Source organism: Solanum pennellii, chromosome 8 (genome assembly GCF_001406875.1).
Source record: "Solanum pennellii chromosome 8, SPENNV200".
Taxonomy (NCBI): domain Eukaryota; kingdom Viridiplantae; phylum Streptophyta; class Magnoliopsida; order Solanales; family Solanaceae; genus Solanum; species Solanum pennellii.
This window is the reverse complement of record NC_028644.1, coordinates 10701937-10716116: the sequence shown is the minus strand read 5'-3', so window position 1 is coordinate 10716116 and position 14180 is coordinate 10701937. Positions and strand designations below refer to the sequence as shown.

At 41.1% G+C, this 14180-nt stretch overlaps 1 protein-coding gene across 1 annotated transcript in view; it reads left to right on the top strand.

Moving 5' to 3' along the window:
- Positions 1-12141: 12141 nt before the first annotated feature.
- The window catches only part of LOC107027486, a 36918-nt gene continuing 34879 nt past the window's right edge, over positions 12142-14180 (top strand). The window contains exons 1-6 of the mRNA XM_015228643.1: positions 12142-12473; positions 12537-12856; positions 12934-13177; positions 13360-13453; positions 13555-13632; positions 13734-13838. Of these exons, the coding sequence (XP_015084129.1) occupies positions 12142-12473; positions 12537-12856; positions 12934-13177; positions 13360-13453; positions 13555-13632; positions 13734-13838 (1173 nt within the window). The remainder of the gene's footprint in view (positions 12474-12536; positions 12857-12933; positions 13178-13359; positions 13454-13554; positions 13633-13733; positions 13839-14180) is intronic.

Genomic DNA, 14180 nt, shown 5'->3' with positions numbered 1-14180 from the left:
CCAACGTCGTCCGATCATGTATGCTTTCAAAGGGAGATGATAACATGCCACGCCCGATGTAGTCATACCATGTATGCTATCCATGGGTAATGATGGTATTATATGCCCGACGTCATCCGACCATGTGTGCTACCCAAGGGAGAAGATAGCATGCCACACCCGACATCGTCCGATTGTGTGTGTGGTCCAAGGAAGATAATGCCATGCTACCAGACGTCGTCCGTTCCTGTGTATGCTGTCAAAGGGCGATGACATCATGCCACGCTCGACGTCGTTTGACCGTGTGTTCATTCGAATGTCGATGATGGTTTGCCACGCCTGACGACGTCTGACCGTGTATGTTGTGCAAGGGCGATGATAGCATGCCACGCCAGACGTCATCCAACCCTGTATGCTGCCCAAGGGCGATGATGGCATGTCACGCACAAGGTTGTCCGACCGAGTGTTCATTCCAAAGGCGATAATGGCATACAATGCCTAACGTCGTCCGACCATGTGTGCTGGCCAATGGCGATGATCTCATGACGTACGACGTCGTAAGACCGTGTGTGCAACCTAATGGCAATTATGGCATGCGACGCCCGACGTTTTCCGACCATCTGTGTTGCCCAAGAGCCATGCGAGCATGACATGCTTGACGTCATCCGACCGTGTATGCTATCCAAGGAGAAGGATAACATGCCACGCCCGACGTAGTTCGGCTGTGTGTGTTTTCCAAGGGCAATGATGGCATTTAACACCCGACGTTATCCGACTATGTGTGCTGCCTAAGGCTGGTGAGAGCATGCAACCCCGACGTTATCCGACTGTACGTGCAGTCCAAGGGCGCTGATAACATGCCACGCTCGACGCCGTCCAACCACGTATGCTATCCCAGGGCGATGATGGCATTCCACGCCAGACATCATCCGACCCTTTTTATGTTGTCCAAGGGCGATGATGACATGCCACGCCTGACGTTGTCCGACCGTGCGTTCCATCAAAGGGCGATGGTGGCATGCCACGCCCGACTTCATCTGATCGTGTGTGTAGTCCAAGGGATATGATGGCATGCGATGCCCGACGTCATCCATTCCTTCATATGCTCTCAAAGGGCGATGATGGCATACCATGCCCGACATCGTCCGACTGTGTGCTCTTTCCAAAGGCGATTATGGAATGCAATTCCCGAGTCATCCGACCTTGTATGTTGTCCAAGGGCAATGATGGCATGCCACGCCTCACATCATCCGACCGTGTGTGCTGCTCAAAGTGATGATGGCATGTAACGTCCAACTGTGTGCTACCCAATGGCGATGATGGCTTGCCACGCCTGACATCATCCGATCGTGTGTACTACGCAAGGGACATTTGGGCATGCTACGCTTGATGTCATCCCACAGTGTGTGCTATCCAAAGGAGATGATAACATGCCACGCCCGACGTAGTTCAATCGTGTATGCTGCCCAAGGGAAATGATGGCCTTTAGCGACCGACGTCATCCGACTGTGTGTGCTGCCAAAGGGCAATGATAGCATTTCACGCCTGACGTTGTCTGACCGTGCCTGCAGTCCAAGGGCGATGATAACATGCCACGCCCGACGTCGTCTGATCGTGTATGTTGTCCAAGGCAGATGATGGAATGCCACGCACAACGTCATCCGAACATTTGTATGTTGTCCAAGGACGATGACGATATACCACGCCCGACGTTGTCCGACCGTGTGTTCATTTCAAGGGCGGTGATGGAATGCCACGCCCGACGTTGTATGACCGTGTATGCTTTCCAAGGGAGATGATGGCATGCCACGCCCAACGCCGTCCGATCGTGTATGCTTTCTAAGGGCAATGATGGCATGCAACGCCTGACATCGCGTGATCGTGTGCTCTTTCCAAGGGCGATGATGACATGTCACGCACGATGTTGTCCCATCGTGTGTGTTGCGCTATGGCGATGATGGCATGACACGCTCGACGTCATCCGATCGTGGGTGCTTTCCAAGGGCTATGCAGGCATGCCACACTACTTTTTTCGATCGTCTGTGCTGTCCAAAGGCAATGATAACATGCCACGCCCAACGTCGTCCGATCATGTATGCTTTCGAAGGGACATGATAACATGGCACGCCCGATGTTGTCTGACCGTGTATGTTATCCATGGGCAATAATGGTATTTTACGCCCGACGTCATCCGACCATGTGTGCTACCCAAGGGAGAAGATAGCATGCCACACCCGACGTCGTCCGATTGGGTGTGTTGTCCAAGGAAGATGATGGCATGCCACCCGACGTCATCCGTTCCTGTGAGTAGTCCAAGGGCGATGATAACATGCCATGATCGACGTCATCCAATCGTGTATGATGTCCATGGGTGATGATAACATGCCATGCCCGACGTCGTCTGACCGTGTATGTTATCCAAGGGCGATGATGGAATACAACACTCAACTTCATCCGACCGTGTGTGCATTGCAAGAGCGATGATAGCATTGCAACGGCCGACATTGTCCGACCGTGTGTGCTGTCCAAGGGCCATGATGTCATGCCATGCCTAACGTAGTTCGACCGTGTATGCTATCCAAGGGTGATGATGGCATTCCACCTTGTATGCTATCCAAGGGCGAAGATAGTATGCCATGCCCAACATCGTCTGACCGCGTATGCTCCCTAATTGCGATGTTGGTGTGCCACGCCCGACCTTATCTCACCGTGTGTGCTTCTCAAGGGCCATGCAAGCATGCCACACCTGACGTCTTCCTATCATGTATGATTTCCAAGGGCGATGATAACATACCACACCCAACATAGTCTGAATGTGAATGCTGTCCTAGTGCAATGATGGAATTTGAAAACCGACGTAGTCTGACTGTATGTGCTGCCCAAGGGCAGTGATGGCATTTAACGCCCAACCTCATTCGATCGTGTGTGCTGCCCAAGGGCAATGATAGCATTGCCATGCGCAACGTCGTCCGGCCGTGTGTGCAGTCCAAGGGCGATGATAACATGCCACGTCTAACGTCGTTCGATTGTGTATGCTGTCCAAGGGCGATGATAACATGCCACGTCTAACGTCGTTCGATTGTGTATGTTGTCCAAGGGCGATGATGGAATGCCACGCTTAACGTTGTCCGACCCTGTGTATGCTGTCCAAGGGCTATGTGCCATGCCCGATGTTGTTCGACTGTGTGTGCTTGACAAGGGCCATGATGGCATTACATGCCTGACGTATTCTGACCGTCTATGTTGTCCAAGAGAGAAGATGGCATGTCACGCCCAACGTTGGCTGACAGCTTGTGCTGCCTTATGGCGATGATGGCATGCCATGCCCGATGTCGTCCCATTATGTATGCTGTCCAAGGGCGATGATGGTATGCTAATCCTGACGTCATTTGAAAGTGTTTGCTGCCCAAGGGCGTTGCGGGCATGTCAAGCCCGACGTCATCCGATTGGGTGTGCTGTCCAAGGGCGATGATAACATGTCATGCCCAACATCGTCCGATCGTGTTTGCTTTCCAAGGGCGATGATAACATGCCACACCCAACGTAGTCTAACGGTGTATGTTGTACTAGGGAAATGATATAATTTAACGCCCGACATCGTCCGACCGTGTGTGCTGCCTATGAGCGATAATAGCATTGCCACGCCCGACGTAGACTGATTGTTTGTTCTATCCAAGGACGATGATGAAATGCCATTCCCGACGTCGTTCGACCGTGTATGTTGTCCAAGGGCAATCAAGCATGCCACGCTCGACATCGTCCGGCCCTATATATGCTTCCCAAGGCCGATGATGGCCTGCCACGCCAGACGTAGTCTGACCGTGTATGATGTCCAAGGGCCATAATGGCATGCCACTCTTGATATAGTCTGATCGTGTGTGCTGTCCAAGGGCGATGATGGCATGCCACGCTCGACATCGTCTGATCGTGTATACTTTCCAAGGGCAATGATGGCATGTCGCACCCGACGTCGTCCGACCGTGTGTGCATTCCAATTGCGATGATGGTATTGCCATGGGAGACGTTGTCCGACCGTGTGTGTTGGCCAAGGGTTATGATGTAACGCCACGCCCGACATAGTCCCATCGTGTGTGTTGTCAAAGGGCGATGATGACGTTGCCACGACCAACTTCGTCCCATCCTGTGTGCTGATGATGGGCAATGAGAACATGCCACTCCTGACGTCGTACGACTGTATATGCTGTCCAAGGGAAATAATGGCATGCAACACCCTACGAAGTCCAACCGTGTGTGCTACCCATGGGCAATGATGGCATGCCATGTCGTATGTCGTCCGATCGTGTATGCTTCCCAAGGGCGATGATGGCATTTTACGCCCGACGTCGTCTGACCGTGAATGTTGTTCAAGGGTGATGATGGCATGCCACTACACCATTTTAGGCCTATGCCCACACTAAATCGGAGTAACGCTTGAAAAGTGTTGCCTAAAAAATATTTGGGAACACTTTTAAAATGTAGCCTAAATTTTTATGTTCTGGCAACAAGAATGTTGGCAACACTTGTAAAGTGTACCCTTTAATGGTATAGGTTACACTTTTCAACTGTTGTCATTGTATGAAATTAATGGCAATAATTATTTATATATATGGCCACACTTTTAAAGGGTCCTATTTTTATAATTGTAAATACAACACTTTAGAAGTGTGGCCTAAAAAAAGTTTCACCAAAATATTATATTCCCTCCAACATTTCTAGTCTCCCTCCCATTTTTATTGGCCAAAAAAATAATTGTTAAAATATTAGGAAAAACAAATTAGGGCTTAGAGAGGAAGCTGAGCTGAAAAATCCACACGATTTTTACGCTCAACAACATACGCCCCAGAATATAGCTGAAAAATCCACACGATTTCTTTTCTCAAGAACTTCTAATCGACTAAATGAGCTGAAAATCGAAGAGAGGAAGCTGAAAATCGAAGGAGCTGAAGAGAGGAAGCTGAAGACTGAAGCAGAGTTGAAAATCGGAGGAGCTGAACTGATTCTACTCTCTAAAATCGGAGGAGCTGAAAATCAGAGGAGCTGAGCTGAGCAGATGTTGACCAACTGATTCTATGCTCCAAGCTTTGTTAGTGTAAGACGGTTTTTTCCCCAAATACGAAAATACGATTTCCTTTACAGTTTTCCGTCAAAATTGTTTACAGATACCTTGTTGAAGATGGAAGAGCTGAAGAAAGTGATTTTTGTCACATATTTTTTGTTGATGAGTTGCTCTTTTCATCACGGATTCTTTGTTAACGAGTTGTTCCGTCTGATTTCACAAATGAACAAAATGTTTCACACATGAACACGCCTCACGTCTTGGGTTGTTGCAACAGTGTTTGTAAGGTATGAAATTTTATCTCTAAGAGTCTTAATTATAGCTTTTAGGTTTTGATATGAAGAACTGAGTTGTAGCTAAGTCGTCTTTCTTCGAAGAACTAAATTGTTGAAGCTGGCGATACCTACGATATTTTGTCCCTAATATAGATTTCGTCAACTGTAAGTAGCTACTCTACATGAATTTGAAAAGTTTTTAATGTCTGTTTTAATGTCACTGTTTTTTTAGTCTTCCTGAGTTCATAGTTGTGCTCACCTTAAGCTTGGTTTGTTCCTTTGTTAACCACATTGATTATGTCTTGTAGCTATTTGCTTGTAAAATGTTTCTTTTTTCGACTACATGCCTTGAAGTGTTAGAAGTCATTTTGTTGTTTCTCTATTGCATTTTCAAGTGTACATTAGAAACTTTAGTTGAATATTTCTTAGTTGTTTTGGGATCACCTCGTAGTATGAATTTGCTAAACTTTCTTTGTATTTTGAGTTGCACTATATAGAAAATGAATCATATGACTTAGAGATAGACGATATAGGATATATTTTTCAAGTCTAGAAGGGGTAGAGAGGGAGTGATACGCTCAAACTTACTTCTATGAGAAAGAGTAAAATCCGAAATTTCGCTTGATTAATCAACAAAAATCACCAACACTCAATGATATTACAGAGTCTAACTAATAATCNAACACTCAATGATAAAAGTCTCAAGATAACCTAATAATATTACAGAGTCTAACTAATAATCCAGCGTCTAACAATGCGGAGTCTAACCTCAAAAACGAGGTTTTTTGACGGATCGTCGTGGCCATGACGGACCGTCATGGACTTCGTCGTCCCACACTTCTGCTCTCTTCATTACCCTCGACGGCAAGTATGAAGGATCGTCACAGACACGACAGTCCGTCGAGGGTCTTCGTTCCAAAACACTTAAACTATTGGAATATGGGTACTGGGATTACTTCTCTGAACTTCATGACGAACCTGCAGGACGGACCGTCATAGACTCGACGGACCGTCGTGGACTCCGTAACCCCACACTTAGACTTCCCCATCTTCCTTCAGCTGCTGCACTACGCTGCCACCTACGGACCGTCACAGACACGACGGTCAGTCGAGGGTCTTCGTTCCAAAACACTTAAACTCTTCGAATATGGGTACTGGGATTATTTCTATGAACTTCATGACGAACCTGCAGGACTGACCGTCACAGACTCGACGGACCGTCGTGGTCCCCGTAACCCCGCACTTAGTCAGACTTCCCCATCTTCCTTCAGCAGCTGCACTACGTTGCCACCTACAGACCGTCACAAGCACGACGGACCGTCACAAGTTCCGTAACCCCACATTTAGTCAGACTTCCCCATCATCCTTCAGCAGCTGCACTACGCTGCCACCTACGGACCGTCACAAGCACGACGGACCGTCACAAGCTCCGTAGGTGGTCTCTTCTGCATTTCTTCGCTCAAAATCTCCGCATTTATCTATGGACAGATTTATGTATATCCTATTAATTGTACTTATTTTTTCATTTATAGTATCATCAACATTGAAAAACATTTGTGGAGGATTAAAGGTTTGATTTGACATAGCGAAAGCCTCATGACTAGGTAAAAAACTTTTATCATCTCATAACACATGATTCTGATAGATTACTCGTGACTTTTAAGACTTATTTGTTAACTGTTTAATGATTATTGCTGAAAGACTAAATATTGATATATTCTTCTAGGAGTTCACAAATCCCATCCAAGGATTGGATGAATTTAGCAAGGTATACAAAAGAGTATATTGATGGCATTGAATCATTTCTAGATTTTTCTTACTCTTATGGAGATCCTCATGGAGAGAAAATTCAGTGTCCATGTGTGAAATGTTGTAATATTCTTTGGAACCGAAGGAATGTAGTGTATGATCACCTAATATGCCATGGATTCGTTAAAGGCTATACTAGATGGATCAATCACGGGGAATGGGATATCAAGTTGAATGTTGATGATGATATGGATTACTCGTGTGATGATATTGATGGGTTGTTGAATAATCAATTTAGAGATGTTGCACAGGCTGGAGGAGTTTATGATGGCCCAAATGAAGATGCCAAAAAATTCTATAGCTTACTTGAAGAGGCAAACCAAGAATTATATTCTGGTTCTATAGGTTTCTCTAAATTATCATTCACACTTCGCTTATATTTGTTGAAGTGTTTACATGGATGGAGCAATGAATCATTCACTTCTCTCCTAGAGTTATTAAAAGAGGCGATGCCCGAGTTGAACATTCCTCAGTCTTACAATAAAACCAAGTCTTTGGTTAAGAATCTTGGTCTGGATTATGATAAAATTGAGGCATGTCCAAATGATTGCATGTTGTTCAGGAATGATCATAAAGATGACGAAGTTTTTCATACTTGTGGAGCTTCATGATATATTCAAGCTCCTAAAGTTGATAGTGAGCTTGAGTCTTCAGAAAAACAACATCGAGTTTCTGCAAAGACTTTGAGACACTTTCCATTAATTCCTAGACTCAAAAGGCTATTTATGTGCTCAAAGACGGCAGATTCTTTGAGGTGGCATGAAGAGGAACGTTCTAAAGATGGAAAGTTAAGGCATCCCGCTGATGGTCTAGCATGGAAAGACTTTGATAGGGTGCATCCAGATTTCGCACAAGGTTGTCGCAATGTGAGACTTGGCTTGTCAAGTGATGGATTCAATCCATTGCGAACCATGAGTATATCACATAGCACATGGCCAGTTATGTTGATGATTTATAATCTGCCGCCTTGGATGTGCATGAAATCTGAATATTCCATACATTCTTTACTTATACCTGGACCGCGATCACATGTAAATGACATTGATATTTACTTACAACCATTAATAGACGAGTTAAAATTATTATGGGATTCTGGGGTTGAAACATATGATGCTTCCAGAAATGAAACTTTTCAAATGAGGGCAGCTCTTATGTGGACAATCAGTGATTTTCCTGCATATGCTATGTTATCTGGTTGGAGTACAAAATGAAAGTTTTCTTGCCCTTGTTGTAACTATGGCACTAATTCTCGCTATCTTAAACATAGTCGGAAAATGTGCTATATGGATCATCGTGTTTTTCTACCGATGGATCATCCATGGAGATCTAACAAAAGATCATTCAATGGAAAAACTGAATTTAGGCCTCCTCCATCTCCTTTAAAGGGAATTGATGTTCTTAATAGCTTTCGTGATTTTGAAAATGTGTTTGGGAAGAAGAAAAAGAGATCAAATGATGGCCCATGGAAAAAAGGTCAATTTATTTTGAATTACCTTACTGGCAGCACAACTTGTTACGTCACAACCTTGATGTAATGAACATAGAGAAGAACATAGTTGATAGCATACTTGGAACTCTTTTGGATATTTCAGGAAAAACAANAACATACTTGGAATCTTTTGGATATTTCAGGAAAAACAAAGGATCATGCAAAAGCATGGTATGATTTGAAAGATATGGGAATCAGGAAGAACCTTCATCCAGAAGATACAGAAGATAGTAAGAGAACAAAGTTTACAAAGGCGTGCTTCTCAATGACAAATGGAGAGAAATCCATCTTTTGTGGAGTTTTAAAGACAGCCAAGCTACCTGATGGTAGTGCCTCCAATCTATCTAGGTGTGTGCACTTGGATGAAAGAAAGGTGTCTAATTATAAAACCCATGATGCTCATTTCATGTTACATTACTTGCTTCCAATACCAATTAAAAGCATTATTCCTGATCATGTGGCTATTCCTTGATTCTTCTAAGTTGCTTCTTCCATCGTTTGTGCCAAAAAGTAATCACATTGGAGGAACTGGATTGCTTAGAAGTAGAGATCATAGAAATAGTAAATAAGTTGGAGCGAATTTTTCCTCCTTCATTTTTTGATATCATGATTCATTTGCCTATTCATTTGGTGAATGAAGTGAGATTAGGCGGCCCAGTGCAAAATCGATGGATGTATTCCATTGAAAGAGAAATCGGTACATTCAAATGATACATTCGCAATATGCGTTTTCCAGAAGGTTGCATAGCAGAGACACGAGTGGGAATAGATTGCATGAATTTATTCTCAAAATATCTGCATCGGGGTGTGCATACCAGATTTAATAGGAGAGCGCGAAACAATAATGTATGTGACCCAAGTGACGCAGAACCTGTGAGTTTGTTTTCTAACAAAGGAGTTCCTTTAGGAGCAAAGAAAAATGATCAATCATTTTAGATGACAAGTCACTAAGTCAGGCACATGCATACTTATTGGGAAATTGTGACAATGTTCAAGAATATATTAGGTACCTTAATTTGAATATAGCATTCCTTTTGTATAATTAATTTTTATCTTATTTAATTTATTATTTTAACAAATATAGTAAATGTTTTGTAGAGAGCATTAGCAAGAGGTTAATAATCAGTCACGAAGATCTAAATGGAGCAAAGCCAAGAATCATTGTCAAAACTTCTCTCAATGGTTTGAAACTCGTGCTTTGCAAGAGGTTGTGCCTGATTTGATAAAACAATTGTCTAGAGGACCAAATTCTGTTGCAAAAAGATATTCTGCGTATCTCATAAATGGATATAGATTCCATGTTAGGAAGCGTGATGCAAGGCGTAAAACACAAAATAGTGGTGTTACACTAATTGCCTCAACTACAAGCTTTGCAAGCTCAAAGGATAAAAATCCGATTGCTGCAGATTTGACTTATTATGGTAGAATAGTTGATATTGTTGAATTAAACTATTACAGGCATTTCAAGGTTGTTTTATTTAAGTGTGATTGGTATGAGGTTGAAAAAGATGTTTATGGCCTTACATATGTCTATTTTAACAAGAGATGCTCTCAGGAAGAGCCTTTTGTGCTTGCATCTCAAGTACACCAATGCTTCTATGTGCAAGATCCATATGATCAAGATAAAGATTATGTTATGAAGACTGTTCCAAGAGACTTGTTTAACATGGGTGATGAAGTTGAATCTAATCTCCCACAAAGTTATGAAAATGAGCCATCTGAACATTCGAAGGGTCCATCTATACCAAAAGATAATGGTGAAGTACTCTTAACAAGGACTGATTTACCAGAAACAATCATTGATGTGCCTGTGGAGGAATTTGTTAATCAACAACTTGAAGTCGAGTATGAAGAGGAGTTTGAAGATGAGTTCGAAGATGAGTCTGAAAATGAGTATGAAGATGATTTTTCAGATGCGTTTGAAGACGAGTCTAAAAATGAGTATGAAGATGAGTCTGATGATGAAGTCGAGTCTGAAGAAGAGTCTGAATAAGACACACCATGAGTTTTATTATTGTTGTGATGATCATATAGTGCTCACTCACTGTTTTTGTAATATAATAGTTTTTTTTGTAAAATACATTAATATATCTAATCTGTGGAATGTAATATGTTGCCTTCTTATCTGATTATTATTTTATTGAGGAACATATACTTCTAGCTGATTTTTTCTTGATTTGGTTGTTTGTTATTCATATACTTTCTGGTTTCATTTTATTATCAGGCAGTTGGCATCAGAGGCATTCAACTCTGTAGTTTGAAGTTGCTTATGGTTTGGTCATTGTCCCGAGTTTGTCGCTCCGAGAGAGGTACAACTCTTTAACTTTTATTAATTTAAGTAATAAGAAGCTCTCCAGTTTTTAAATGTGGATGCAGCCAACGGCCTCTGTTGAGGGAAGAACCCCACCCAGGATTGGAAACATTGGGCATGTGACGCGAATAGCTAACAAACTTGTTCAACTAGGGAACAATAATAATGGCATACAGTCGCGTCTGCAGTTGTTTGAAATATGTTGTTTCATATGTTATCAATTTTTTCTGTTTGTTCATGTAGTTCTTCCATTTTGAATCCGTCCTGTTTTACTGTGGTATTCAGCTACACAAGGCACAAGGATGTTTGCACTTCGAGTAGCTGATTTTGCATTTGATAAATAGAGATTTCTTAAGGTCCATTTGTTAGTTGCTAATAATAATGTGTTCTGCATTTTCATCAAGTGGGGCAATCAGGGGAAGTAATGAGAAGCATGACACTATTGAATAGGGATAGAGGGAGTGAGAGTTTTCACAAGACACAAGCGACTTCTTTATGCATATTTCATTGGTCATCGCAGAAGTTGCTCTACTCATACTACCTGGTAGTGTAATAGATGTTCAATCAACTACTCCTCAATCCCTAACTAGTTGGGATTAATTATATGAATCCTCAATATTCATTCTGCTTTATTAGAGCCCATTTCATTACAATATTGAGTTATGCCTTACAAAAAAAGTCACTAAATCCCACATTCACATGTTATCTAAGTCTATATGCAGACTAATGAGTCTTATGACAAATACCAAACTTAATTAAAGTGTATCAACAATTATGCTTTATTTCAGTTAGTTGGTATTGCATATATGAATCCTTTATATGAGAGATCCTGACTCTATGTGTATGATTTTATGTCTACTTCCTCTTTTAGCACCTTTACTCATTATAGTGTTGCACCTACATTGTTGTACGTATGTGTGTTTTACTTATTATGTGATTTAAAATGAGTTCTGTAATTACATTACTGTTTTGTATAAGTTACGCAATATTATACAGTACTTTATTGTATAAATTCAGGAAATTTTGGACGTTCTGGAAATTATAGAAATTCTGAAAATTTTAGAAACGCAAATGTTGCAATCTACTATAATAAGCTATCCATCTCTGAACCTTATATCAAAATTACATTGCTGCTACTTCTTTCACTTAAACGATCTTATTATTTTGTAGGTTTACTTACTATTGGGAAATAAATTGAAGAGATTTAAACAAAGCAAAAACAATGAATCAATCAACAATGCTAAAGAAAAAGGGTTTGAATCCAAACAAAGCTCAAAGTCCATTGAAGAATCTGGATGTTGATATGCAATACCGATCAAGTGCTGAATTGGCCAACAAATTCAAGATTAAGAGAGAACAACTTGCAAATGAACGCAATGATAAAGCTAAGAAAGAGCAGGCACTAATATCACATAAAAGAAAGAATTTTGAGGATTTCATTCCACAACAAGGAAAGAGTAAATTGCTTGGGCACAAATCAGTCATTCAATCGTCTTCAAGGGAAGAGCTTAGAACCTCACGTATGATTGCAGGGAAAGGACAAACTAAACAGAGGTTATTTCAATTTGAAGAGTCCATTCAAGATAATTGAACTAAACTTCCTATGAATAATTCTAGGTTCCATACGTCATTCAATAAAGATGTTACTGCTTCAGCATATGCGACTGGAACAACACTAGGTAATGGAGAGGCACGACATGATATTCTTGATCTACCGAATTGCAAACAGGTAAAGAGGAAGCCGGTCATACCAGCTAGTACTCTTGATCAGTTTCGAAAAGATCAAGGTATACACAAAGATGATGAAACAAAACGTGACAACAACACAACTAGTGATGTCGAATTTATGCATACTCCTATTATTAATGAACATAACAAAGGATTGGATGATCGTGTGGAACAAGAAGAGGAAATTAACATTGATTGTAGTACAAAAGGTATGTTTTAAATCTTGTAAGATTAAGAACTCATTATAAAATAAATATCTTATTTCATGTCTGTTATATCAATCTAGAAATGTCGAAGCCAAAAAATGTTCGAGGACATACAACATGTAAGGATATTCATGCAAGAAATTTGGAAGAAAGAAAGGAGGTGACATTTGATAAAGGACAAGCGGTGGGACCAACTAATAAGATAGTGTCACAATTAAGCCACTTAATAGGAACAATTGCAAGGAATCGTAGATTCATCAGCTTGATGTACACTGGCATGTGGTGCCAAAGGATACTAAAACGCGCATGTGGGAATACGTCAATGTAAAAACAACCACTCTTGAGAATTCATATTTTTTTAACTTACTGAAACTAAATATATTTTATTTTGCATAGTCCAAATTTCTACTACCAGTAGAAGGAAAGAAGTGGGTGATGACTGGTCTTCGTGATGCTTGGAGGCGACACAAGCAAAAAATTAAAAAGAATTGTTTTGATAAAAACAGTACCCTTGAGGATATGCTTGCAAAATGTCCTGATGGCATTCCACATAATCAATTCCGCCAGTTGATCGAGTATTGGAAACACCCAACTGTTCAAGTAATGTTAAAATGGTGCATTTCCACTCATCGCCTAATTCTGTTTCATATCTATTCTTTTTATACATATCAATTCAATTATCTCTTTGTTTTTAACAATAGGCTATATGCGAGATGAATTCTCAAAACAGGAAAAAACAAATGGGACCTATTAATTTTGCTAGAGTACGCGTGGCATTGGTAATGCTTAGCTGACATTTCATACAAAATTTGATTTTCATTTTTTTGTACTTTATAAGAACTTACTGATTTTTTAAAATTTCTTTTGATATAATCTGTAGCGTGCAGCCAAAGACAACAACGAAGAACCATCAAAGCCTGAAATATTTATTGCAACTCGTACCAAGACGGGAAAGGGAATCCAGGCTGATACCCAAGTTGAAATAGTAAGTTTTTCAAATAGGATTATTAGTGAACTTTATTCATACTTAACATTTATATTGTGGGGAGTTTGACTACATTAAATTTTAATCACGTATGCCTTCTTCTTCTTCTTCTTGTGCAAGTTCGAGGAGATATCTATTATTTGTCGACATTGTTTAATTATTTTTTATGAAAAGTTTTCATAATAATTTAATGCTTGATCGCTATCATAGGATTCGAAATGAAATAGTACTTACAATTCACTATGGATGCCAATTTTTTATTCAATAGGCTGAACTTCAAAATCGCCAAAATTCTGGGGAAACAGCTGATGATGCATTTAGGGCAGTGTTTGGAAAGGAGCA